Source organism: Monodon monoceros, unplaced genomic scaffold (assembly GCF_005190385.1).
Source record: "Monodon monoceros isolate NGI ecotype Baffin Bay Population unplaced genomic scaffold, NGI_Narwhal_1 Super_Scaffold_1, whole genome shotgun sequence".
Classification (NCBI taxonomy): domain Eukaryota; kingdom Metazoa; phylum Chordata; class Mammalia; order Artiodactyla; family Monodontidae; genus Monodon; species Monodon monoceros.
Window position 1 is genome coordinate 83,987,527 of NW_021703765.1, and position 27,206 is coordinate 84,014,732.

Genomic DNA, 27,206 nt, shown 5'->3' on the forward strand with positions numbered 1-27,206 from the left:
TTCTCTCCTTGCAGGGCGTGGGCTCTAGGCTCACGGGCTTCGGTAGTTGTGGCACGTGGGCTCGGTAGTTGTGGCACGTGGGCTCGGTAGTTGTGGCTCACGGGTTCTAGAGCACAGTCTCAGTAGTTGTGACGCACGGGCTTCGTTGATCTGCGGCATGTGGGATCTTCCTAGACCAGGGCTCGCGCCCGTGTCCCCTGCATTAGCAGGCGGATTCTTAACCACTGCACCACCAAGGAAGTCCCTCTGTTTTCTGTCTTTATCTCTGCTTCCCTCACCTTCCCTGAAGGAACAAGAAACATAGGAAGTTTTGAGCTTCATTTGTTCATTTTCTGCAGACAGAACTTTTTTTTTTGGATGTGAGTGGAGATGAAATCTACCAGCCAATGACCACGACTAATAAAGATTGATCGCACCATAAATTCAGCTACTTACCTGTCTCTCACAATTTGTTCCAAAGAGCTGTTTCACAGTTATGTTAATTAGATTCTGCCCTAATCATTTTCATTATTTTTGCTCACTTTCCTAGATTCGCTGTCGCTTTCACAGAGTCAATGAAGGAAACGGCACAAAGGCAGTGGGTACGTGTTCATTTCACGTTTTGATTTGGGTTATGCTGGCAAAGTTGCAGGATCAGAGAACAGAAACGCAGTTTTAGTAGAGTTGACATGGTTCCCATCGGCACCGCCCATGGTGGCCACAGCAGTGTGTTATGTTTCCCATATGTTGATGTTTTTTTATTTGGGTAGATACTCTTAGACCGTCACTGATTTTTTTTTGTTGTTCTTCTTGAATTGCAAAAATAGCCCAATAGCCAGCTCTTTTCTTTTTTGTTTTTTTGTTTGTTTTTGCAAATCTCTCTCTTTTTAAAAATAATTATTTATTTATTTGATTGTACTGGGTCTTAGTTGCGGCAGGCAGGCTCCTTAGTTGCGGCATGCATGTGGGATCTAGTTCCCTGACCAGGGATCGAACCCGGGCCACCTGCATTGGGAGCACAGGGTCTTAACCACTGCGCCACCAGGGGAGTCCCCGCCAGATCTTTTCATGCTTTGTCTGTTTTCATTTTATGTGCTCAAATGGGATGATTTACGGACTACACTGTAAATGTTGCAGCATCCTTGTACACGTTGGGAGTAGCAATCCCTTAGGTGGCAGCTGGAGTTTCCTAGGCTGGACTCTTTATTTGAAGGGCTTTAATGAGTAGAGGGCTTTGTAGCTCTACAAGTTAATGCATTTATTGACTTTTAAACTTCATTATGACTTGGGGGGGGTGGGTGAAATGAGCTGGCGGGAATCTGAATCCTCCGTGGGGAGTTCTGTAGAGGACTTGTGGGGCTGGTGTCTGCAAAACTAAAGAAAAGGCCAGCTGAAAGGTTGCTTTCCTCCGGTGGATCGTAGGCACGATGCTGTTTTCTCAGATGGTGACCCCTGCAGTGCCCCTGGGCCACCAGCGTTGCTGGTCCTTGTGCTTTACCAGCAAACCGTTGTGCACAGCACTTAGGCCCTTGTCATCTGGAGGCATTATTCCTGTTGGTGGCACTTTACAGGCTATCTTGAGCAAAGGCCCTGGTGCAACGTTGGGGTTGCAGACTGAACCAGCCATGTCTTAACACAATTTTTTATCTGAAGGACTGATAACCAAACTATGGTTACTCAGACTTGGGCATTTGGCAGTCATTTTCTTAAAAATGACTCAATTGAGTGAGTCACTTCAAGAAAAACGACGGGCAGTATCTATTGCCAATGATATCATTTAAATTTTATAGCAAAAATTAGAATCTGGTGAGCCACCAGGAAGTGGACGGCTTCCCCTTACATCCTTCCCTGATGAGATCAGTGGTTGTGTTAACAAAGGTGAATTTTGGTTTTTTTTGGATGCTGTGTAATGAAATGGTTCAACCTTTGCGAGATCTGCGTCACTCAGTGAACCAATATTTTTCAAATGACTAATACGTGGCATCACAGAATCATGCATAGATAACAGATCCATCAAAGTGCAAGATAGACCTATGGATTCGAATATATCAGGGTATGATATAATTTCAGGTTCCATATTGCAACTAACCTTTAAGAAGCTACCATTTGTTGAGTTTTGGTGTCATGTCCAAGAGTAATACCTATAATGATCTGAAAAGGCTCCTTAAAGGCCCACATTAAAATATTCCTCCCCTTTCCAACCACCTATCAGCAAGAAGCAGGATTTTCTTTATACACTTCAGCCAGAGCAACATGTGGAAACAGATTGAATAGAGCAGCAGATGTGAGACTCCAACTGCCTTCTGTTAAGCCAGACATAAAAGAAAGCTTTTCCCTGCTGAAGCAAGTTTATCCTCCATGATTTCCCCCCCTTTCCCTAACTTCTCAGTTTTAAATGTCACCTTTGTCTGTAAAACCTGTGGCCCTCCAAAACTGGTACAGATGTGTTCACTGCTGTATCAGTTATTTTTGCTACATAACAAATCACCTCAAACATAGTGCCTTAAGACAGCCATTTATCATTTATGCTTTGTGTTGTCTGGGCATTTCTGGCCGGGGTCAGCTCAGTGGGGCTGGGTAGTCCAGCATGGCTTTGCTTACGTGCTGGGGCCTCGGCTGGGACGGCTGGGACAGTTGGTGTCTCTCTCCGTGTGGTCTGTCGCCCTTTATTAGGCTCAGCGGCAGGAGAGAGCAGGCACCAGTGCGTGAGCAGGCTGCAAGCTTCTGCCTGTGTGCTGTTTGCTACTGTCTGTGGGCCAGAGCAAGTCAAGCACGGAGCTATAGCCTCTTGCTCCTTATGGGGCGATCTTCAGGGTGGCCTTAAAAAGCAGGGGTGCAGGGAGGGAGCCACTGATTAGGTCCATTTTAATAATCCGCCACACTTAGTGCTTATCCCTTGAGATTGTAACACCTATGTATTGATTTATTTATTTATTTTTGGCTGCGTTGGGTCTTCACTGCTGCACACAGGCTTTCTCTAGTTGTGGCAAGCGGGGGCTGCTCTTCGTTGCGGTGCGCGGGCTTCTCATTGCGGTGGCTTCTCTTGTGGAGCACGGGCTCTAGGCGCGCGGGGTTCAGTAGTTGCAGCACGTGGGCTCAGTGGTTGTGGCTCGGGGGCTCTAGAGCATGGGCTCTAGAGCGCAGGCTCAGTAGTTGTGGCGCACGGGCTTAGTTGCTCCGCAGCATGTGGGATCTTCCCGGACCAGGGCTTGAACCTGTGTCCCCTGCATTGGCAGGCAGATTCTTAACCACTGCGCCACCAGGGAAGCCTGGGGTTAACTTTTCGATGTAATGATGAGAAAACTGCGTTAAATGCATAGACCAGCTACGTTTTGGGCAGGCTTGCTGGCAGTGGTGAGAATATCCAGCAGTGTCCTGTCAAAAGATCTTTTTTTTTTTTTGCCTGCGCCGTGCAGCAGGTGGGATTTTAGTTCCCCGACCAGGGATTGAACCTGGGACCTCAGCAGTGAGAGCGCAGAGTCCTAACCACTGACTGCCGGGGAACTCCTGGAAGGATCATCTTACATGTCAAGATTAAGTTGACCATTTGCCTGTCACTCAGGAGGTCAGCCACACCAAATCTACCCTCATCCTAGGTTAGCAGTCTTTGTTTTCAGACAGATGCTTTTCCAAATATAATAACAAGGCATTTGAAGAAAGAAATGGAGAAGTCGGCAAAAATTGTTTTGTCTTGGATGATGATGTCACAGGCAGCATCAAGAAAGCTCATAAAAGAAAGGATGAATTTGTTTTTATTGTTTAAAGTGGTGGAGGTTAGTTATTAAATTCGAATGTGAACCTGTTTTTTAATACCGCTTTAGTACTTTTTTTTTGGTGGATGATTTTTCAATAAAGTTCAGCTCAATACCTTTATCTGATTAGTTTTTGCAAATGAAAACTGTGTAGAAACAATATAAAGGTTCATTGTTCAGCCATATCTATGTAATGCTTTGAGATGGATTTTTGTGGAGAGACTACTGGTAGTTACGTGTTCGGAACAGTGATGCAGTTTTTGAGTAGTTAAGTTTCATGCTGCAGTATTGAACTGCCACCTTTTGTTTTTAATTTTCTCCTTCATTTTGGTGAGCAGGCTTGGCTCAGTCCAAACTTAGTTAACCCTACGTAATTATTATCAAACCAGAATCAAATTCCACTTATCCCAGATTAGAAAGATTTATGGTCTTTGCTTCTTACTGCTTTTGTGGTTTCATGTAGAGTCTGTATAGATAAATATAGTTTTGAGCATAAAATCCGGCCTAAAACTTGTTATTTTCTCAAACTTCATTTTTATAAAAACACAGGCTCACTCTTGATGCCAGTACTGTTAATAGAAATACAATGCACCCTACAAAGATGAGCCATGGATGTAATTTACAATTTTCTGAGAGTCCCATTTTTAAAAGTAAGTGGAAACAAGGAAGATCAGTTTTAATAATGTTTTACTTAATCCACCTCCCCGAGTTAGCCAGCCTGCAAAGGATAAGGGTAAGGGTACTCTCCCCAAAACTGCCCTCACTTTTGACACCAAGGGCAAGTTCAGGGGGTCCCCATCACCACCCTCAAGTTTGAGAAATGGCTTGAAGGACTCAGAACTCACGAAGAGTTACACTCGCTGTTATGGTTTATCACTGGGAAAGGATACAGACTAAAATCAGCCAAAGGAAGAGACGCAGGGGCTGATCCTCCATCACCCTCTCCCTGGTGCAGTCAAGACATTTTACCCTCTGGCTGTTGATCTATGACCATCTCAACCTCCCGTTATTGATCTGAGACATATGTACGGAGTTTTGCCAACCCGGGAAGCTCACTGCGTTTGGTGTCCAAAGTTTATCCTGGGGCTTCATTGCATAGACTTGATTGATTGATTGTTTGCACACAGGGTTGAATCCAGTCTTCAGGCAGATTGATACCACTTGGCCCAAAGTGCCCAATTTCCATCACATGGCTGGTCTTTCCAGCATGGCCAGCCCCTACCTAAGACTGTTAGCTGTGGCTGGCCTCACCCTAGAGAAATACATGCCCCTTAGGAATCACATAGATTATTTCCTAGAAGCCCAGGGCAAAAGCCAGACCACCTCTTGGCCAAGGCCAAGTTCCTAACTGCACACCTACTGTATCCAAAATCTTATTATTTCAACACATGAGCAACATAAAAATGACTAAGGTGCTATTTCACATTTTTTTGGTACTCAGTCTTTGAAATTGAGTGTGCATTTTACTTTTAGGAGGCACATTTCCATCCAGACCAGCTCCGCTTCAAGGGCTCACGTGCCCAGGGCTGCAGTATTGGACAGTGCAACATACCACAGATATGCACGTGGGGAGCACCCTGTTTCAAGCTTTCCAAAACATATGCTCCGATCTGGTCGTGGAGACACATTAACAGGAAGGAGCGAAGGGAGAGTATATTTTGCAAGCTGTGGGTTAATTTCAGCCCTCTGACAAAGCTAGGATGCTCCTTTGGAAACATTATTTTGGGACCTACTGTATAGCACAGGGAACTATCTCAATGTTTTGTAATAGCCTAAAAGGGAAAAGAATCTGGAAAAACAATAGATAGGTATGTATGTACACATGAAAGTGACACAACGCTGCAAATCAACTATACTTCAATTTTTTTAAAAAAAGGCACAATGAGGGGAAAAACAAAGAAACATTATTTTGGATGCTGTGTTGATGAGCACCCTTCTGCCTCTGGCTGACTTCACACAAATTAGTTTGACTGGAGTTCGATAAAGAGAGTTTTATTTTATCTCTTTTAATTTGAAGTGCCTTTGTTTGGGCCCGTTGTTGTTGTTGTTGTTGTTTTTTTGCGGTACACGGGCTTCTCACTGTTGTGGCCTCTCCTGTTGTGGAGCACAGGCTCCAGACGCGCAGGCTCAGCGGCCATGGCTCATGGGCCCAGCCGCTCCGCGGCATGTGGGATCTTCCCGGACCGGGGCACGAACCCGTGTCCCCTGCATCGGCAGGCGGACTTCCAACCACTGTGCCACCAGGGAAGCCCCCGGGGGCTTTTTACTGGCGTCCGCCTGCTACGTAGTTAGTACTCGTTGTCCAAGTTCAACATCGGCCGTGTTTTGGGACAGTGCTCCTCTGTCGGTCTGTGATATTATAACCTTGATTTGGTGTTTTTAGGAATTAGGTTCACTGCACATGTCTAACTGTGATATATGCATTGTGCAAATTTAAAACTAGTCTAAATAGCATTTTGATTTCTTGCTACAGTGTGTAATAGACATTCAGAATACAAGTTTGGGCACTTCTAATTTTAGTCTGTGTTTAGAATACTTTCTCTAAATTCACCAGACTTTTACCAGAAAATGTAACTATTTCACCAATATAATTAAAAGCGAATTAGGTATCCGCATATCTTAATTGAAGGCTTTTCTCTCTGCAGAAACAATGATTGTGGTTTAATTTGTCTCCACTGGGTTCAAAACCCCACAGGTCTGTGTAAAGTTTAACTGCACTGTTCACATGCTTTTTCTAAAAAAAAAGTACTCAGCTAAGAGGACTTACTCTAAATTCAAATATTTATTTATGAACTATTTTAAAAAATCTTGAGCGTGAGTAAATACTGTTTGACACAGTTATCGAATTCAGAAAAAGCAGAGTGATAACCAACATGGCACATGGATACACTTTGTTGAGGTTAGTGCTGAGCTAAGCTTCCTGGTGTTGTTAATTTTAGTGATTTTTTTTTTAATTTGGAAATTTTGAGTCCCTGTCTTCTGGGGCCTAATTCATCTACCCTGCCTTGGCACTCCTTAAAGAAAAGTAACTTTCTGGAAGCAGTTAGGCAATACCTAAAGAGTAATTTTACTTTCACTGTGTACATATACTCATCACAATTCTTTTGGAAATTGAAATACAGAAAGCAAGACAGATCTCATTGGCTGTCACTTGCCCGTTCATGGCACAGGGGAGCTCAAAAGGCTGATGCAGGTGTTAGTTCTTTTCTAATCTGAATGAGCTGCCTCTCGCCTAATTGCTGAATTATGCTGTCCTTTGAATTACTGTTACTTCTTCTTCTTGCATGGCCCATCGCTTTGTATTTGATCATCTCCAAAAATCACGTTGACAGCGCAGGAGCTACACAGACCACATCTTTTATTATAGTTTCTACTGTAATGTGAACTTAAAAACATTCACCCCTCTGTTTCATCTTTGGAAACCCTAGTTTGTATGCTGGCCCTCCCCACAAATATCCTGTAAGGGAAACTCCAGGGATTGGTCATATCTTAGGAAGCTAATCATTTTTAATAACTTCTATTAAGACTGGATTCCCTCAAAGATTTCTTGATAGAACTGCACGTGTTCTTTGCATTTTTTTCCCCCATGTGAGACCCCTGGGAATGGAAAAGTTTTAAAGGAACTCAAAGGATGGAAAACTCATCAATTTCAGAGCATAGATTCTGAGTTAACCTTTCCCATGACCTGGGGCGCAAGCTTTTGGGATGATCAGAAGCGTTGCTCTAATTCATCAGATTGCAAAGGCAGAGAACAGAAGGGGAAGCTTTTGAATAAAATCAGCAATGATTCCATGTTATTTGCTCCATAGATTTAACTGTATTTTATTTTTTAATCTTCCTGGGAATTTTCTTGCTGGCATTCCTATTTCTTGAGTTGCTGGGCTAGATTACGTGTTACACATTCATCCTTTGATTTTGCCCAGGGTTGTTTTAGTTTCATCTTTATTTATAGCCTGTTTCACGTCAGATCCCATAAAACTGGATCGCAATTCAGTTCTCAGACGTCCTCCCCATCTCATCTGTGGATTTTTTCCTTTTCTTGAAAAATCTTTCCTTGTGTGGTTCAGTTGCAGGAATTTAGTGACAAGGTTGTCCCCCCTCATTTTCATTTTGAACATTACTATTATTATTATTAACTTGCCACGCCACGTGGCTTGTGGGATCTTGGTTTCCCCGACCAGGGATTGAACCTGGGCCCTGGCAGTGAAAGCACTGAGTCTTAACCACTGGACCGCCAGGGAATTCCCTGAACATTATTTTCTTTCCTTACTTAAAAACAATTTCTAAGGGAAAAGAGAAGAGGGAGAAAAGAAGAGACCCGTGTCCCCTGAAAAATGCCCAATTTCTGTGTTTTGTGATGTATTTTGAAAGCTATACACTTACAGGCCATGATTCCTTCTAAGTAATTTGTAGCTGTTTTTAAATGACTTTTAACAAAGCCATCATCAGAAGTTGTAAAATAATATTTTTGTCACCTGTAGGGGATGAAATTGTGCATAGATTTTAAAAGTAATATTTATTGTGGTTTCCATTTGGTGGAAAGCTTAATTTCAGAAGGTTATATTAATAAAAGAATGGGAAATCTTTTTGTTGTTGCTGTCTGTCTGGTATTCCATTAGAAAAAGGCAAAACTGAGCATTTGGGTCTGTTACAAAGTCACATGTATTTATAGGGCACTGACATTTTATATTTAGTAGTGGGTCAAATTAAGTAATGTTTTCTCATAGACTTTAAAAATGGAGGAAAAAATGGAGAATCTTCCCTCTCCACCCTTCCTACACACACACACACACACACACACACACACACGAGTCTTCTTTTTCATTTTATGCATCCATGAGCTGATCTTCCAAGGGAAATGATATATATAAGGACTTCGACTCATGTTATTTCAAGGCAAGTGAAACAACAATAAATATTGAACAAAGAAAGCTAATTTGTATTTAGAGCATTTTAATATAGAAAATGATTTTCAAAATCAATATAAGCCAATTGGCTTTTGCCAGATCGCTTTTCTTACAATGATTAAAAATAACTCAGATGCAGATTTCCTTTATACTGTCCCTCTATTTTCTTGATTTGCTCGGATAAGATCTTCAAATACCATTTATGACATGTTTTAAAAGTCTATATTGGACTTGATACTTACTTGTTTTGGCGGGGGAGTTCAATAGATTTGGGGGAAATAATCCTCAGAGATAGGTAAAATCAGCAGATAAACCCAGACATTTCCATATAGAGTCAACGTATTCTGTTTATAGAGTTGAGATACCCTTTTAATTAATTAATTTTTGTTTGTGCCCAAAGGAACTTTCTTGAGAGGAGCATTTGGGGTTTACATATTTCTAATTGCATGGCACAGTTCTAATGAAAATAGTAGTAAGGCTGTAATCTCCATTTTGCCTGACAGTCATGAATTGAATTTATATAGAATTATAGTGAATCTCTTTTTGTCAAACACTTGTATTACCTTTAAAGTTAAAATGCTATCCGGGTATATTTTTGACAGTGCTTCAGTATCCTTCTTATGGACATTTTTTGAGCCAATGTTGTAGGCTTAGGTCTGGTTAAAGAAGAGGCACTCTTAGCCTGCACTCCATTCCAATACAATTTTCTTCAGTTTTCTAGTGAAATTATAATTTAACAAAAAGGAATATTTTAGGGCTCTGAGCTAAACTCTGATTTCAAATGGCTGCTATTAACCATTTTTTTTTCCATTAAGGTTAATATCTTTTTTAACTAGTAGAGAAGAGATTTTTGAAGCTGTTTTTTTGCAGCCTTGCTATTTTAAGGGCATTTTAAAAGGGGCTGCATCCTGCTATGTGGCGTATGGAGGAGGATACTCAAGACTTTTAGAGGTCTCAGGTATACCTCTGCTGGATAAATATAAAATGTAATGCTAAGGTCAAAAGCAAAACCAAACCAAGACTTGTGTCTCTGTACCAACGTCCTTATTTTTTTTTTTGGCCGTGCCGTGCACGGCATGTGGGATCTTAGTTCCCCGACCAGGGATCGAATCCGCACCCCCTGCATTGGAAGCCTGGAGTCTTAACCACTGGACCGCCAGGGAAGTCCCTCTGTACCAACTTCCATTCAGCCGTCCTAGGATGGCCAGATGCTGCCTCTCCCAGAACCTTCCCATCCACCAGGCGGAGGGCAGGGTAACTCCCTCTTCTCCCCATTGATCGTCTCTCCCTTGTCAGGACTACCTCACCTTTAGTTTGTTTCCCAAAACATAAAGCTGATTTGAGGATGAAGGTCAAAGTGGGTCAGCAGACCACATGCAATTCGCAGGATCCCGGTCACCTGGAGGACCACCAGAGCCCTTCACACACGTTTAGGTAGAGAGAGCACGAAGATGCAACTTCTGTGATGGCCACTCTTTACCTAGTTTAGTCGTTTCATGCATGGAGCTGATATTCAGGCCACATGGTAGAAAGATGCACCTTTTTAGACTTTATCACCAAAATGACCATATCTTTGGTCACTTACGAGAAACAGCCCTCTGCGCCTACTTGACCCTGCTGCCCTTTAAAGCGGATTTCTCACTCTGCTCCCGTAACATCCACCTTTGGGTCTAAACCTGATTTTAAAAATATTTATGTCACTGTTTCGAAACGAGCTTGAGAAATGGATTCTTTTTCTCTCTAGTAGTTTTGTGAAGTTCCGCCAGAAAACACCACCAGGGATAGTACGTATATATCTGGGGACACATATCTAGATCAGTCATGCAAGTGTCACGGTGTCCCTTGATGTCAAAGAGGCTTTTGGGGAGGTCCTTACAGGGTCCTTGAGACCAGTCCATTCACATCCTGGAAGAATCTGCCCCCTGGTGCCTGTTCTCTTGTTTCCCAACATACTGGGTACCCCTCCTCCATCCCCATCTCCATCTCCATCTCCCCCTCCATCCCCATCTCCTCCTCTGTCTTCATCTTCTTCTCCTCCCCCCTCCCCCTCCTCCTTTCTTCTCCAAAGGTGGGGAGTGTACTCTCTCTATTCAAGGGTTTGTATCCACAAACGACATTTCCCAAAACGTCTGCCTTCAACCTCAGCTCCTGATATGCACCTGATGGGCTGTATCCCTGGCATGCTCTCTGTCTGAGCTTCATCACTTTTCTACTAACATAGTGACTATAGATTGGTAATATTGCGTTATGCCTGATTTAAGGGACCTCTTTGTACTTCTTCCCTTAGATAAGCTGTGTTTTTAATGGGCTAACCCCCATTAAAAGCAGAGGTGACTCTTTGCTCTGATACAGTAACAAGTCTGTGAGTGGCTGTGTAGATGATTCTTTGTGATGTTTTCCAAGAGCATATTTTTATGGCCTTCATTTTCTCTCTAAGCAGCAATGGGAATGGACTAGCAAACTTACTTTTTTTTCTTTCTCCCCTCTTTTCAAAAGCCACATGCCAAGGATAAGATCTATGTCCAGAGTCAAGGTAAGAAATTTTAAATATATGTATATTTGAAAAAGAATGAGTCTTTTATCTTGTAGAGATACCTACTAAAATGAAATAACATGATGTCTGGGATTTACTTGAAAATAGTAGAATGGGTACACTTTTATTAATTTTAACATTAAGATAAAAATAAGACTACTTAATAAAAGAATAATTTAAAATGTAGAAGAATGGATAAAGAAGATGTGGCACATATATACAGTGGAATATTACTCAGCCGTTAAAAAGAATGAAGTAATGCCATTTGCAGCAACATGGATGGACCTAGAGATTGTCGTACTGAGTGAAGTCAGACAGAGAAAGAGAAATATCGTATGATATGTGGAATCTAAAAAGAAATTATACAAATGAACTTATTTACAAAGCAGAAACAGACTCACAGACTTAGAGAATGGACTTATGGTTACCAGAGGGGAAGGGTGGGAGCAAGGGATAGTTAGGGAGTTTGGGATTGACATGTACACACTGCTATATTTAAAATAGATAAACAACAAGGACCTACTGTATAGCACAGGGAGCTCTGCTCAATATTCTGTAACAACCTAAATGGGAAAAGAATTTGAAAAAGAGTAGATACATGTATATGTAAAACTGAATCAGTTTGCTGTACACCTGAAACTATCACTACATTGTTTTGTTTTTTAATAAATTTATTTATTTACTTATTTTTGGCTGCGTTGGGTCTTCGTTGCTACGTGCAGGCTTTCTCTAGTTGCTGCAGACGGGGGCTTCTCCTTGTGGTGGCTTCTCTTGTTGCGGAGCACGGGCTCTAGGCACGTGGGCTCAGTAGTTGTGGCTCGTGGGCTCTAGAACGCAGGCTCAGTAGTTGTGGCGCACGGGCTTAGTTGCTCTGCGGCATGTGGGATCTTCCCGGACCAGGACTCGAACCCGTGTCCCCTGCCTTGGCAGGCGATTCTTAACCACTGCGCCACCAGGGAAGAACCACTGACCCGCAAAATAGAGATCAGGGAAACAGTAGCTCCAGAGAACATGTGGCTGATTCTGACTTTAGGTTTGAACCCGTGCTGAGCCCAGGGTCACGTGAACAAGTCCACCTTATAAACATCACATTATCAAGGCTCTAGTGGTTTCAGGGATACTTTTAGCAGCAGAATCACTCATCAAATGAACTCTTTCTTGGAGCTCCCATTTAAAAAACGATGCACTGACTCAGTATGCGTAAAAGGGGTAAGTGTCAGGGCAGGCCTGGGCTTGGACCTTCCATTCCTCTGCCACAGCCCCTTGTTTATAGCCACGGAAGACGGTGCTGCAGGAAAAACATGGGCTTTGATGCAGCGCATGGGTTTGGACGCAGCCTCTGACACCTAACATTTTGTATCCCGATTAACTGCGATGAACCTCGGTTTCCAGCCGGATAAACTAGAGGACTCAACCTGCTTAACAGGGATTAAGGGTTTCCAGGACTGGGTGGAACACATCCACTCACAGTCTGTGCTGGGGCAGGCGTGGAGTGGACTTTACTGCAACCTTTACTAACTGTAGTCTGTATTAGTCAGTGTGAATGGCCAGCTTACAAGTGCCTTGGAGAGGCGGTTCGACGACTTAATTTACATTCCATAAAATTTCACATCTTTTCTGCTCTCGAGATAATCTGTTAAATGTTGCCTCTGGATTTTTGAAATCTTAAAATGTTCGTTTTTTCAGAGAACTTTAAACTGAAAGCTGTCTGAAAAAGTGACACAGATAGCAGGAAATTATGTATGATTTAGAAGGTTGAGATGAGGAATTTTAAATACAGACATAATTTCTATGTAATTTCTTTTAGAGTTTAGTTGGAAATGTTTGGGATACCTGTCACCTATATGCATTTTCTAGGAACTCAAGCTTTCTGTGACTTAGAGACAGTTTGGCCCAGGAATGGATGGTGGGGTTGAAAGTGATGGATCTTTTCTCCTTGGGAACTGTGGGCGAATTTTATTTTATTTTTTATTTTTGTTTTTGGCCTCACTGCGTGGCACGCGGTATCTTACTTCCCCGACCTGGGATCGAACCCGGGCCCTCGGCAGTGAAAGCACAGAGCCCTAACCCCTGGACCGCCAGAGAAGTCTCCTGTGGGCTCATCTCCAAGCTCACAGGCTTGGAGAGATTCATGGGAATTCAGCAAAGCCCTCAGAACTTTAGTTCTTTATAAGAACCGAGTATGACGGTTATTTGAATGTCAACACAAAATAACTGGTTATGTCTCAACAACATGAACTTTCTTTTGTTCTCTTTCCTTTGACCCAGGAATTGCAACAGTGCCGAACACCACATTTCACTGGGACACCTTCCTTCAGCGTTCAGGTAAGAGATGAAATCTTCTGGTAGGATTTTGACTCAAGTGCATCTTGCCACCTTGCGTCAGTTCCTTGCTAGGTTCACATGGTTTTGAAGAAGAGGCTGCCAGGGTCAAAGAAATGGACTCTTTGGGTAGAACAAAGGAGGGAGCAAGGCATGATTAGAACAAACTTGGTTTCTCCCCGCTTGCCGAGGTGTCGTCAGTGGTCCCATCCCAGTGAGGATGGGGGTGCAGCTGAGACGCAGGAGGACGAGTAGTGCCAGCCTCTGCGACGCTGCTCTTCGGACAAACCTCCCAAACACCTAGTATCTTGTGGCGTTTGTCCTTATTAAGGATGCCATCCTCCTGTGTTCATTCGGTGTTACTTTATTAGCTACACACATAAGAAGTGACTCTTGTGGGACTTCCCTGGCGGCCCAGTGGCTAAGGCTTGGCGCTATCACCGATGGGGCCGGCTTCGATCCCTGGTCGGGGAACTAAGATCTTGCAAGCCGCGTGGCGTGGCCAAAAATTAAAAAAAAAAAAGTGACCATTGTAAGATGGAGGTCAGATTAAGAAACAAACTTTTAAACCACTTGAAATCTCAGCACCAAAAAGGAACTGCTATTAGTGTTTTGATATGTCTTTCTCAACAATTTTTCATATATATATTAATGCTTTTCATGCATTAATATATAATATTAAATTATAGCTGTATTAACCTATTATATATTTTTGTCTTTTAAAATCATCATGTAAATATATAAATATGTGATATTTGTATATTTATTGTAAATGCGTAATATGTATGATACCTATATTATTTATATTATATATAGATTATATATAAATTATATATAATTAGGTGTGACTTTATGTTTAAATAATACATATGTACAAATAATCATATATATAATGATTTTTAAAAGACAAAAGTGGAGTCAAACTGTACTTACCGCTCTAACCTGCTTTATTTATTCATTGTTAGTAACAATATGAGCTAACTTATTCTTTCTTAAAAATTTCTAAACTAAAGTAAAATTTACGTGGCGTGAAGTACAGACTTCTAGGGTAAGATTAGATGAGCCCTGACAAATGTATAAATACCCTAATCCAGACAGATCACATTTCCACTGCTCAAGAAAGTTCCCTCTTGTGCTTTTCCATATTTAATTCCCATCCCTCTGTAAGGGACCCCATTCCAATTTCTATCACCATCGATTCGTTTTACCAGTTCTTGAACTTCATCTAAGTGGAATCATACAGTAAGTACTTTTTGTGTCTGGCATCTTTTTTGCTCAACATCATGTTTTTGAGATTCATGCACATTGTGTGCTCCTCCTTTTTTATTACCGGGTCCTATTCCATTGTATGGATGTGTCCCACATTGTTTCTCTATTCTCCTATTGATGGACTTTTGAATTGTTTTCCATTTTTACGTACTATAAATAAAACTGCCCTCTCTCCACATTCTTGTGCAAGGATTCTGGTGAATAGCTTGAGTGTAGGGTGGATCCATGCTTAACCTTAGAAAAGAACAGCCAAACAGTTTTCGAAAGTGTTGTACCATTTTACATTTCCACAGACATTGATGAGAGACCTAGTTATGGCACATCCTTGCCAACAATTGGTGTGGACAGTCTATTTAATTGTAGTTATCCTAGGGGATCATGAAATGGTATTTGATTGTGTTGTTGGGCATTTATGTATCGATATCTTCCTTGGTGAGGTGTCTAGCCAGGCCTTTTGCCCAAATGTTTAAGTGTGTTGTCTTTTAATTCTTGGTCTGCAGGAGGGTTTTCTGCTTTTTTTTCCCCCTGGGTAGAAGCTTTTTGTCAGATACATATATTGTGAATGTTTTCTTCCATTCTCTGGTTTACCTTTCCGTGTTCTTAACTATGTCTTTTGAAGAGCAGAGGTTTTAAATTTTGTTGAAGTCTAGCTTATCAGTTTTTCTTTAATAGTTAGTCCCTTTGAGTCCTGCCTAAGAAATCTTTGCCTACCCTAAGGTCGAAAAGATAGTTTCCTTGTTTTTTCCTCCAGAAGTTTAAACTTTTCCATTAGGATTGTAATCCATCTTAAATTAAATTTTGTGTGTGATATTAGGAGGTAGGGATCGAAATTCATTTTTTGCTGTAAATTCCAGCATCATTGAAAATGTTTCTCAATGAATTGCTCTGGTTCCTTTGCTGAGAATCAGTTTACTGTGTGTGTTCCTTTGTGTCTGTATAAATCTACCTTTATGCCAGTATCATGCTGTCTTGTTGTTGTAGATTTATGGTACGTCTAGAAATCAGATAGGGTTAGCCTATGACTTTGTTTCAGAATTGTTTTAGCTCTTCTAGGTTTTTTTGCATATCCATATACAAAATTTAGAATCATCTTGTCAATTTCTATAAAATCTTGTTGTATTGAATCCACAGATCATTTTAGAGCGAATTGCTGTCTTAACAATAATTTGTCTTAAGATCTCTGAACATGATGTATCTTTCCATTTGCTTGGGTCTTATCTTCATAATGATTTGTACAGGTATTTCATGTCTTTTAAAAATATTCTTAAGCATTTTATTATTTTTGATGTGCTATAAAGGTTTTCTTTTTTTTTTTTGCGGTATGTGGGCCTCTCACTGTTGTGGCCTCTCCCGTTGCGGAGCACAGGCTCCGGACGCGCAGGCTCAGCGGCCATGGCTCACGGGCCCAGCCGCTCCGCGGCATGTGGGATCTTCCCGGACCGGGGCACGAACCCGTGTCCCCTGCATCGGCAGGCGGACTCCCAACCACTGTGCCACCGGGGAAGCCCTAGAGGTTTTCTTTTTAATTTCAGTTTTGAATTTTAGTTGTTGCTAGTATATAGAGATACACTTGATTTTGTAATACATTGGCATTATACCTTGAAATATAAATTTATTGGTTCTAATTACATCATGTTTTTAATTCCTTTATTGTATTTAAAATTCTATAAATGTATCCAAACAATCCTTTTGGTTGGGAATTTAGGTTTTTTAAAAACTTTTTGATATGCAGTGATGAAAGTGCTAGGATTTTAATCTTCATATGTTTGCCCAATTGTTTTCTTGGGAGCAATTCCTAAAAATAGAATTGCTGGATTAGATTATGCATTTAACCAGAGCTTTCATAACATCTTACATGATGTGTAAGTGTGTCACCTTGGAAAGGTGACATCAGGGTGCATGTCCATCAGTGAAGCTATGAGGGTACCATTTTCTCTACATGTGGTGCCATTGTGTTTTCTGTGCATGGTATGATCCAAGCATAATTACGGTGTTTAAGCAAAATTTTATTGTATTGTACAATATCTTGAAGTGTAAAAACTTTAGTTGTCCACAAATGAAGCCCATAAGTTTATGCTATTTGGGATTATAACTGCCTTGCAGGCTGATCTGCCCTGTAATTCTGGTAAAGGTACTAGAACAGCTAAAATTATCTCAGCAAATGCAATTTGAGGCCTGAGAAGTCATCTCTTTTAACCTGAAATACTTATCTCTAAAGACGACAATGCAGGGGTACGATTAGGGGGAGTTGAAGTTGCAGGTCCTGCTGTAAATGTCAGAGAAGAGAGTGAAAATGCAAAATCAGTGCCCTGCCCTCAGCAGACAGGAGGACACCCCAGGCCTGTTTTTACTCCGAAAACTTCAGACAGAACCTCCAACATGTACTCCGTGTCAGCATTCGCTTCCCTTGAAAAGAAGAAATTTCCAAACATTTGATTATAAATAATTTTCCAAGTGTTTTACATCAATCTCAGCAAGAATGGCAGAACTCTTGTCAGCATTACAAATGAACCCACACCATCCAATTGCTTTATCATGTCAGGAAGTGTAAGCCGTTATTCAGAACCAGGAGGCCCATTTTAAATGGCCTGTCGTGGGCTTCCCTGGTGGCGCAGTGGTTGAGAGTACGCCTGCCGATGCAGGGGACGCGGGTTCGTGCCCCGGTCCGGGAAGATCCCACGTGCCGCGGAGCGGCTGGGCCCGTGAGCCATGGCCGCTGAGCCTGCGCGTCCGAAGCCTGTGCTCCGCAACGGGAGAGGCCGCAACAGTGAGAGGCCCGCGTACCGCAAAAAAAAAAGAAAAAAAAAGGCCTGTTATAAGGTTATTCCATCTTCTGTATATCAGAGGTCACTGTTGCAGTGTAACTAAGGTTCATAATTTCCAAAAGGAGAGTGATTTGTCATCAGGGTCTGTACCCTGATGGTTGCTTGTTTCACCAGTCTTACTGTTGAGTGATTAACGGAATAGCCAGGAGATTTAAAACACTCCGCAGACAACACCCCCTCTTGGGAACGTTGGCTTCACTTCACTCTTAATGTGTGCGATCAGAAGCTGTAAATGCATTCAGAATATATGGGCTCAGGGAGGCTCTGGCGGGGACTGCGGGAGCTGACTGCTGGAGGATGGCTTAAGCGTTAAGGTGGAGAATTCGGCGGCGCCTCAGGGTTTTATGATCAGGCGTCTGTTCTCATTTGTACAGTCATTCATCTTTGTCAACTTTCAGACTCCAGAGGTAGACCACCGTTCTCACCCATCCTCTATCTCACCCTGGCCACTGGAGCATTCTAAACCTATGATTGTGTTTTGTCACTTCCACTCTGGGCTGAGACAGTGAAAACAGAAGTGACAGTGAACTTGATGCAGACCGTTAGTGATCAAATCCTCACGCTCTGGACTCCTATGAATTGTTAACCTTGAAATCGAGGGGAGTGGGTTGGGAAGGGCCTCACTGAACACTGAATATTAATAGGCGGGTAGCAGATTAGTCCCCAGGGTTTAGAGTCACCTTCTTAAATACCTGATGTCAATTTCGGGGTTTATTCCCCTTTAAGGTATGTCTCGGGTTTGCTGAGAATGTTCAGTTATATCTCTAAGCCCAAGCTAGCAAATTAACTAAGTCTCCTTAGTTTAAAACATGAAATCAGTTTTATGCCAACCAGATTCCATGATCAAACAGGTCAACTAGGAACAAATAAAGAATAAAATAGATGCAAGGCACTAAGTGGCATTGTTATAATTTTTCACGCGATGTTCTCATTAGCTCTTCTGATCCGAAGGTATGTGTTTAGATATCAAGTTAGTTATCTGGTCTTTGTGTTTTCAGGTACGTCTTAAATGTTGTTATGATTCAGTGATCCAGGACTTTTGCTTTTAAATGCCAGTAACTAATGCATGTAGAGTAATGGTGCCTCTCAGGCCATCAAATCCCGAAACTGTGAAAGCTTAAACTTGACCCGGACACACCTTCTTGGTTTTTATTTTCATTTTATTCCTATTTTCACTGTTTATTTAATTTTCTCTCTCTCTTCTTTAAAACTCTATTTGTATTTCTATATGGAAACTCTCATATGCAAAACTCAAATGGTCATATTTTCCTTCCTCAGGCTGTTCCTAGGAAAACTCACTTGTTTTTTGTTTTTTTGTTTTTTTTTTTGCGGTACGCGGGCCTCTCACTGTCGTGGCCTCTCCCGTTGCGGAGCACAGGCTCCGGACGCGCAGGCCCAGCGGCCATGGCTCACGGGCCCAGCCGCTTTGCGGCATGTGGGAGCTTCCCGGATCGGGGCACGAACCCGTGTCCCCTGCATCGGCAGGCGGACTCTCAACCACTGCGCCACCAGGGAAGCCCTCTCACTTGTTTTTTTCACATGGAAAATTCATGTCATTAGATCCCTGTATGCGTTCACAGCCCCCCAAATGAGATTTTTCAGCTAAAAGTCACTAAGTCTAATCAACAGAAGTTCTTGAATTCTCTTCTCCTTATAATCACGCATGAAAAAAAAAAAATGACAGAGCTGCTGGAATAGAAAACGGCAAAGAAAGTAGCTTAAACGTGGATCGGGTTTCTATTCTAGAACCAGCGGATGGATGAGTCACTTAGAGGATTTGGGAGCGTGGTGCTTAGTCTGTTGGGACCGCTAGGGTGCCAGACCATGAAATCAACACGTTTCGTTTTGTAGATAAAAATACCATTCTCCAGGAAATGGTAATATCGGAAAGACACGTAAATGGTTGCATTTGTAAGGGATGAGTTCCAGCCTTGACTTATGCGAATCCCAGATGTGAGAGGAAAAGTAAAGAGAAGAAAAATAAACTTGGGGTTAAAATGCGGAAATGAAATCCACTAAAACAATTAGGTAGGTACCTGCCTCACCTCCAAACCTCTAGAGGCCAGTACGTTTTAGTTCTTTTTTAAAATCTAAGAATGAACACGGTACATTTCCCTAAAGTTGGCCAAGGCCCTGGGAGAAGCTGAAATGGAATTACTTAGAGTTGATGCATCCGTGAGGTTGGGCCTGAGACCTTGGTTGTTTGATCAGGATTTTTGCCCTTCATTTCCTGAAAACGATATTGGCGTATGTGAAAAGTGCATGTAAGCTCTCAAACCCAAATGTTGTCTCTGCATTTAATTTAAAAAATAATTTCTTTTTAAATCCTAGAATAAGACAAAGAATAAGACAAAGTTCTTTGTTTGATCCTATTCTAATATAGGTTTCTAAATTCCCATGACATTTGATCTCCTGCCCAGGAAGAAGAAGGGGAAAGAGGCAAGAGAATATGGGATTAACTCCATCTCCCTCTAGGGTCTGGTAGGTTGTGGGGGGATCTCAAAATCATTTAGTGAACTGGGCAGCAGCGCTTTAAAAAATTGAAATGAAATAGAATAGAAAATATCAGAGCGCCTGTGTGCCATAAATCTAAATGATTCTTTGAAACTGTACCGTGTCTGTGTGTCTAAACACGTGTTTCACGTGTACAGGGTTGCAGTATAGTGTGTACCTCTTACTGTAAGTCATAGTCAGCACCTTGTGAAGATCAGTGTTGTAAATTATGGATTATTGTCTCCCGAGCTTGGCTTTCCTAGGGATCCTGGGGTACGTAGAGGGCCACCTGTCTCCAGCTTTACCTCACCAGAAGGCCAGCGGGTCTTGCGAACCTGCTGTTCTGAGTAGCTAACACGTGTCAAATCGAAGTCAAGCAACAAAGCAGGTTTCCAACATCTACACTTGTCACAAAGCAAAAAGAAAGAATTAGATGCAGCCTTTTTACCGAGACATCACGTCGGTTCTTAAAATAGGGCTTTCTTTGGGTGCCGTCTCTGGATGCCGTCTTTGTGTTTGTTTTCTTTTTGTATTTACTTTCTTTCAATGTGGTAATACAGGTTCTTTGATTTCCCCCTCTTTTTGGTACTTCCATGGTTCTCCTTCTGCCTTCCTTTTTTTCACTCCCTTTGTATAGTTGAATGGATATTCCACGTATTTACATGATGATGTAAGGGATGCTGTATCCTTCTCACTGTACCACACCTGGAGACACATAACATCACCTTCCATTACTGGTGATTTTTAAAAAAATATATCAACTCTGTGTGTGTGTGTGTGTGTGTGTGTGTGTGTAAATAAAGCCATGTGTGCTGGGTTAAGGTTTCTTCCCTTAGTTAAGTGGGTGTCTTTCTCGGTTTCCCCATGTCCAGGTGTTATATTTCCTTTGTAATCAGTAAGTTATTTTTGAGAAGGCACTTGTAATTTCTGTCCTCATCAGACTCCCCCTCACCAGTTTTAACATTCATTGATGGTTCTTGCCTAACTGTGTAGGTTCGGGCTGTTTTTCACACCTGACCTTCCTTTCCTTAATGGTATTCTTCAATTTGTATCATTTTTTAAAATGTATTTATTTTTTATTATTTTTATTTTATTTCTTTATGGCCGCACCACTCAGCACACAGGATCCTAGTTCCCTGACCAGGGGTTGAACCTGTGCCCCCTGCAGTGGAAGCGTGGAGTCTAACCCCTGGACTGCCAGGGAAGCCCCCTACATCATTTACTAAAGAGAAGAGTTTGTCTCCTGACCCCAGATTCAAATGCCTGACCTCAGATTCTTCTGATCTCAAATTCAAATTCTGGACATAGCCTCTAGCTTAAACTTTTGGTCAGAGAAGTATTCACGAGGGTCTGTATTTCTAAGGTTAGTTTCAATACTGAAAATACAGGAAAAATATATAACAAAAAAACCTCAACATATCTCAGTGAAATTGTCAACAGTCAATTCAGAGACTGTAATAATGGTTTAAGGTTTTTCTAAGAGGACATCTGAATCTTAACATTTCAGTAAAGACTTTCTCCAGTGCTGGTTATGTATTATTATTATTATTAGCTTTTGTGATTGTGTCAGAGTGCTGTCAATATATCTTATTACATTCGTTCTAATTATATTACTACTTAAGACTTAAAACACAGAGGGAATGAAATGATTTGCATTAAGAATGGGATGGGGCTTTCCTGGTGGCGCAGTGGTTGAGAGTCCGCCTGCCGATGCAGGGGACACGGGTTCATGCCCCGGTCCGGGAAGATCCCACATGCCGCGGAGCGGCTGGGCCCGTGAGCGATGGCCGCTGAGCCTGCGCGTCCGGAGCCTGTGCTCCGCAACGGGAGAGGCCACAACAGTGAGAGGCCCGCGTACCGCAAAAAAAAAAAAAAAAAAAAAAAAAGAATGTGATGAATGAAATGAATGAATGAAAACCTTCTCCTTGCATGATTTTATGTCCAATTACATATGTTTGGAAATGGTGAAGCTTTAGGCTAGCTTGGATTAATATTAATAATTTCTTTTTCTTTAATGAAATTTTATAAAGAAGGCAGGGTGGCTTCTTTTCTTTTCTTTTTGTGGGGATCCATGCCATGTGGCTTGTGGGATCACAGTTCCCGACCAGGGATTGAACCCAGGCCGTGGCAGTGAGAGCTGAATCTTAACTACTAGACCACCGGGGAACGTTCCCAGTATTTCTGTTGATGCATGACCTAATGGCTGCCGAACAAACCTCCTCAACAAATGGTGACTTAAAACAACCGCCATGGATTTTCTCATGATTTTGCGGATTGGCGGTTTGGACTTGGGTCATCCCTGCTTCCACTGTGTGTGTGGGCTCACTTGTAAGTTGGGCTGAGGCCTGACGGGTCCTGCATGGGTGGTTGGGTCTCTCTTAAGGAGGCAGCCAGGCCTGACTGTAAGGCAGCAGCATCCCAGTGGGTGGGGACGCTGCACACCAGGCTCCCCACGGCCAAGGCTTAGAAGTCACTCCCGCTCTGTTATTGATACCAGTCACCAGGTCAGCCCAGCGTCTAGGGGTGGGGAAATGGGTTCCACCTCTTGCTGGGAGGGACCACAAAGAGTGTGGTCACCTGCAACTCGCCTTACACGACAACTTTCAATGTAGCAAACCTAAACCTCTTATTTCATATATCTGTGGGCACGTATACATTACGCGTGTGTCCCTATATATAGACATACACGAACTCAAGAGGACATTCCTATATAAACCGTCTTTCTAGTTTCATAAAGAAAAGATTCTTCCTAACTGGAATTGCATGGAAATATTTTCTAGGACCTGTGGCTGACATTTCAGTAATAACTGAGTCAGTTCTTATCGCCTCATCCTTCTGCACTGCAGCAAAAGTACCCTTACTTTATTTATTAGGCCAAGTTCAGCTCAGGTTGATTCACCAGGAGGAACGGTTAGTTCATGCAGTGAAATGAAGATAAAATTTAGGCGTGGGAGCAGCTGCCTGAGAGGTCAGAACCCAGCAGCCTCTGAGCTGTGTCTGCGGGGACATTGTCACCGGGTCATCGATTCAAGTCCTCTTCGTTGAAAATACCCTGAACTCTTCTGTTGCAGAGATTAACCAGAGTGCTGACAATCTGCACGTGTTTCTCCTGATCTGTGGACTCCGACAAGTGAAAGACCCTCTCTATTTGGTGGATGCATTCTCGGGTATGTGTTCTCAGGAGACCCTTTGCCTGTGGAATTCCACTGGGGTCCCTGTCTTCACATGTCTCTCCTTAGGACTTTGAGTTTTCTCATTTTTTTTCCCATCAGCAGAACTGTTTCTAGATTGTTACTTTGGAAACAACCAGAAAAATAACCTCGCTGTGTAGTCATTTCAGTTGTTTCCTACTTTCCTTGCCCTCAGCTTCTGAGGAAATCATAAAACATAGCCAATAATGATGAGTCTAAAATAATTTTATCTGGCAATATTTTACACATGCCAATTTGTATGATACATTTGGAGTTTTGTTGCATTGCTTAAGTTAACCTGTAGACTCTAAAGTATATTCTAAAATCCATATTGAATTGTGATGGCGTATCCGTCCTAATTACCTAATAAATTAGATCTCTGAATAATGTGCAACGTGCTAGAAAAAAATATTTTCCTTAAAACCATAAAATGTCACATACTTACATATAAAATAATTATAAGTTGACTAATATGAATGAAAGCAAAATGATATGAAATAATTTATATTGTAGTGTAATTAATATTAAACTGATTTATGTTTTCAGCTGTGACTTAAAACCATTTTAAAAGTCTTTTTTTTTCTTTTTTTCTCCCCAAGAATGGCATCAAGAGGAGCCCAGCGTTTATATGGTTATCGTTGGCCCTGAAGTAAGTTGATCTGCCATAAGCATTGATCTCGTCTCTGTTTTCCTCTTTATTCTTCTTATGTATTTTCTAAAATTAGTTTCTGTTACTTTTCTAACCCAAAGTTTCTTGCTTTCTTAAGTAAATAAAGTCTGTTTGCCTTTTTAACAATGAACAGCAGACCAAGGTTAAAGATTATGAGGCTTTATAAGTCTTCACAATTAACTTATTGCTACAAAGGGTAAGAAATTCTTACGGGAATACAGAGGAGTCATATGAAGAAAGTCCATGTAAGTCGGTGGATAAGGCAAACGTTCCATGTGGTCCAGATCGTCTTTGAAACTTCCTGGAAGTGCTCACCTGACAAACACAGAGCTGTTCCTTCACCCGAGCACCGGATTAAGCCATTGACTTGCATTCAGGAGCCGAGTGGGGTGGAAAAGCACAAGAAATACAGTCTGCACTGGGGCGTGTCCTTGCCTGTCAGTGGCTGTTGTCCAGGGAACAGAGACCAGTGGCAGGGCTTGGAGGTGCTGCCTCTCTCTCCCCGGGACTCGGGATATCCCCTCTCCCCTCTAGCAGATCCGGAGCAAGCATGTGCTCTGTTCCAGAGTCAATTCTAAGCGCTCAGGACGCAGAGAATCTGGGTGGTGACACACTGGTCATCTCATAAAAGTGAACGCTGATTTGCTCCAAGCAGTTTGGAAAATAAAGTACGCCTCCCGCCAGGTGGGTTGTAACACTGCAGTAGCAAGGCCTTTTCTTCTCTTCGTGGGGCTTCTGTGCCAGGGCTGCACAGTGCATCCCCTGCGCCCTAGGACGACTCACGCTTCCTTTCCCTTTTGCCCAGCCGGATGGCCAAGTCTGTGCACGTTAAATGCCTGCATGACCTCCCTGTTTTGTTCTGTATTTCCTCCTCTCATGGTTTCCTAGTTCCCTAGGGACCCACCGAGCATGCAGGGGGTGGCAAGCTTTTCTTTAGAATACTAGAGACCTTTGGAAATACTACATTTACCTCGAAAAAGGCCCCCTAGCCTAAAAACATATCAAGGGCTAGAATCTGTGTAGCCACATTGGTTGTCACGTGGAAGATGAATCACCCCATCATCCATGTTCTCTGTTGGTATAACAGACACTCACACACACAGGCACGCACATACCCAGGCCTGCACGCACATACCCACATCCGTCACACACTCAGGGCCAGCCTTTTGATGGTTAACAAGATAACCCCTAGTGCACTAATGAATGCATGTTGAATAATGAATGTTAGGTCCCATAGTGGCAAAGTTGTTACTATTATTATTATTTTAATTATCTTTCCATCCTGCTGTTCGAAGAGCATGATTGACTGAAAAAGTTTCAGTTTGATGCTAAATTCCTTGCTAACCAAGAGAGAAGGCCTGAGGTTAGAGCCATGGCAACAACAGTTATCCTGAAAGAATTTAGTAATGTGGCTTTCTTTTCCATTGTTTTTACTTTTATGGTTTTGTTCTGCTTATGGTGTGTGACAATGGCTCTCCAACGCCTGAAAATTTCCTTTAAAAATGAACTGATGTCACAAAAAGTAGTAAATAAGCAATAGTACAGCTGGGGCACAGATGTGACAAATTGTGACAGTACGCGAATAGCCAAAGTCTGGGAAACAGTTTTTATCCAGAATCGATCAGTGTGCCCAGTGGAAGAAATACCAAAAGAGCAACGCTTGGTGGAGAAAAACGTTCGCGAACATCGGGCTAATGTTGATCTGATTTCTCTGTTTGACTTTTTCTGTCGTGTTTCCTTTTAAGGAAACCTAGAGGGAGGTGGCAAACTTCGAAGCACTAGTTTAGCACTAAATATGTACCAGAAACCCATTTCCAGCGACATAGAGACCAAGGCAGCATTTGAGCTGATACGGAGGTCAGAGAAGGGGGAGTGACCAGGACACGTGGTGCTTTCCTGTGTTTATTAAGCGTCTTCATCTTCAACTCAGTTGCCTACAGGTGAGGGATGCCATTTGTTTCATACAGGCTTCCTAAGTCATAGTCCTTTAGAAGAAACACTGTTGTATTGTTTTTTACATTAAACAATTAGGAAGGCTTTTCCCTTCTCAGGACAAAGGTATTTATTCTGCCACTTGTTTTGGGAACATACAACTTTCCCTCTAACTTTAGTTTGCCTAATTTTAAAAGAGCAGTGAGTGTAAAAAATGTGTCTCTTTCCTCCTAATTTCACTGCAGGGAAACTTGTCCCTCAGGCTGCAGGTTGGGAGGCGGTAGGGGAGGGTGGAGACTGTGGCCAACCGTGGAATGAATGGTGGGCGGGGCACGATTCAGCCACAGCACGGTTTGCATTCCAAGATGCAGGCTCCCTTGTCAGCCTTGCAAGAGAAGCCACGATCCAGAGGCCTTTTTCTTCCTCTCTTTTGAAAAAATGCCCGTGTGTGTGAAATGTCTTATTTTTAACTACTGGGAACTAATTAGACAAATGTACTTATGCTTGTTCATGCGTGTGCACACACACACACACACACACACACACACACTGTCTCTCTCTCTCTCTCTCTCTCTGTTTGCCTTGTTGGCCCTACAAAATGCATCTCTGTATTTTCTCTTTTGTAACTTCCAGAGGGAGGCAGTCCTAAGTGGTTTTGAGCAAAGGCTGTCACGACTTTGCCTATTAAGGATCAGGGAGCAGAGGGTGACGTGAGCTGGGCGGGGCAAAGCAGATTTGCAGGGACCGTGGAAAGACATGTCTTGGGAAGCTTAAGTGCTTCCGCAATTCCAGGGGCCCCTCCTCTCTTTTTCCAAACTAGTCTAATAAATCTCTGATATACGTGAGGACAGGATGCTCACTGGGCAAATGCGGGCCTGGGTCTAGTCTTGTAGAATGGCCCCCCCAAGGCCCCCACGCGCCCGTTCTGAGGCTGCATCTTCAGCCACCGAGCTGGTTTGCTTGGGTGGAGCGGGAACACAGAGCAACAGGGAATGAGCGAGAGGAAGAGGAGCCATGACAGGGAGCTGTTGAGTGAAGGGTGGTGAAGAGTTATGATCTGAGAGCTGCTAGCCCTTAAGTTCATTGCCATGAATTAGTAACAGTTCACAAGCACTTCTTCCACAAGGCACTCCACTCTCTATAATTAAAAGCCCTCAAGGAAACGGGGAAAGGCATCCTTGGGTTGCAAACTTGCTGCTTAGCAAAACCAGCCGTAAGCACCTGGCACTGTGCAGGCAGGCACGCTCAGCCCAGAGCTTTACTGAGATTTGCCCAGTAAAGCGCACACACACACACACACACACACACACACACCAGAAACAAGCTTTATTAA

General features: G+C 42.5%; 1 protein-coding gene across 1 annotated transcript in view; it reads left to right on the forward strand.

Moving 5' to 3' along the window:
• Window positions 1-27,206, forward strand: part of GLT1D1 (glycosyltransferase 1 domain containing 1) — a 134,229-nt gene that overhangs the window by 18,771 nt on the left and 88,252 nt on the right. The window contains exons 4-8 of the mRNA XM_029218438.1: window positions 530-581; window positions 11,135-11,171; window positions 13,440-13,496; window positions 23,152-23,247; window positions 23,871-23,920. Coding sequence (XP_029074271.1) covers window positions 530-581; window positions 11,135-11,171; window positions 13,440-13,496; window positions 23,152-23,247; window positions 23,871-23,920 — 292 coding nt within the window. The remainder of the gene's footprint in view (window positions 1-529; window positions 582-11,134; window positions 11,172-13,439; window positions 13,497-23,151; window positions 23,248-23,870; window positions 23,921-27,206) is intronic.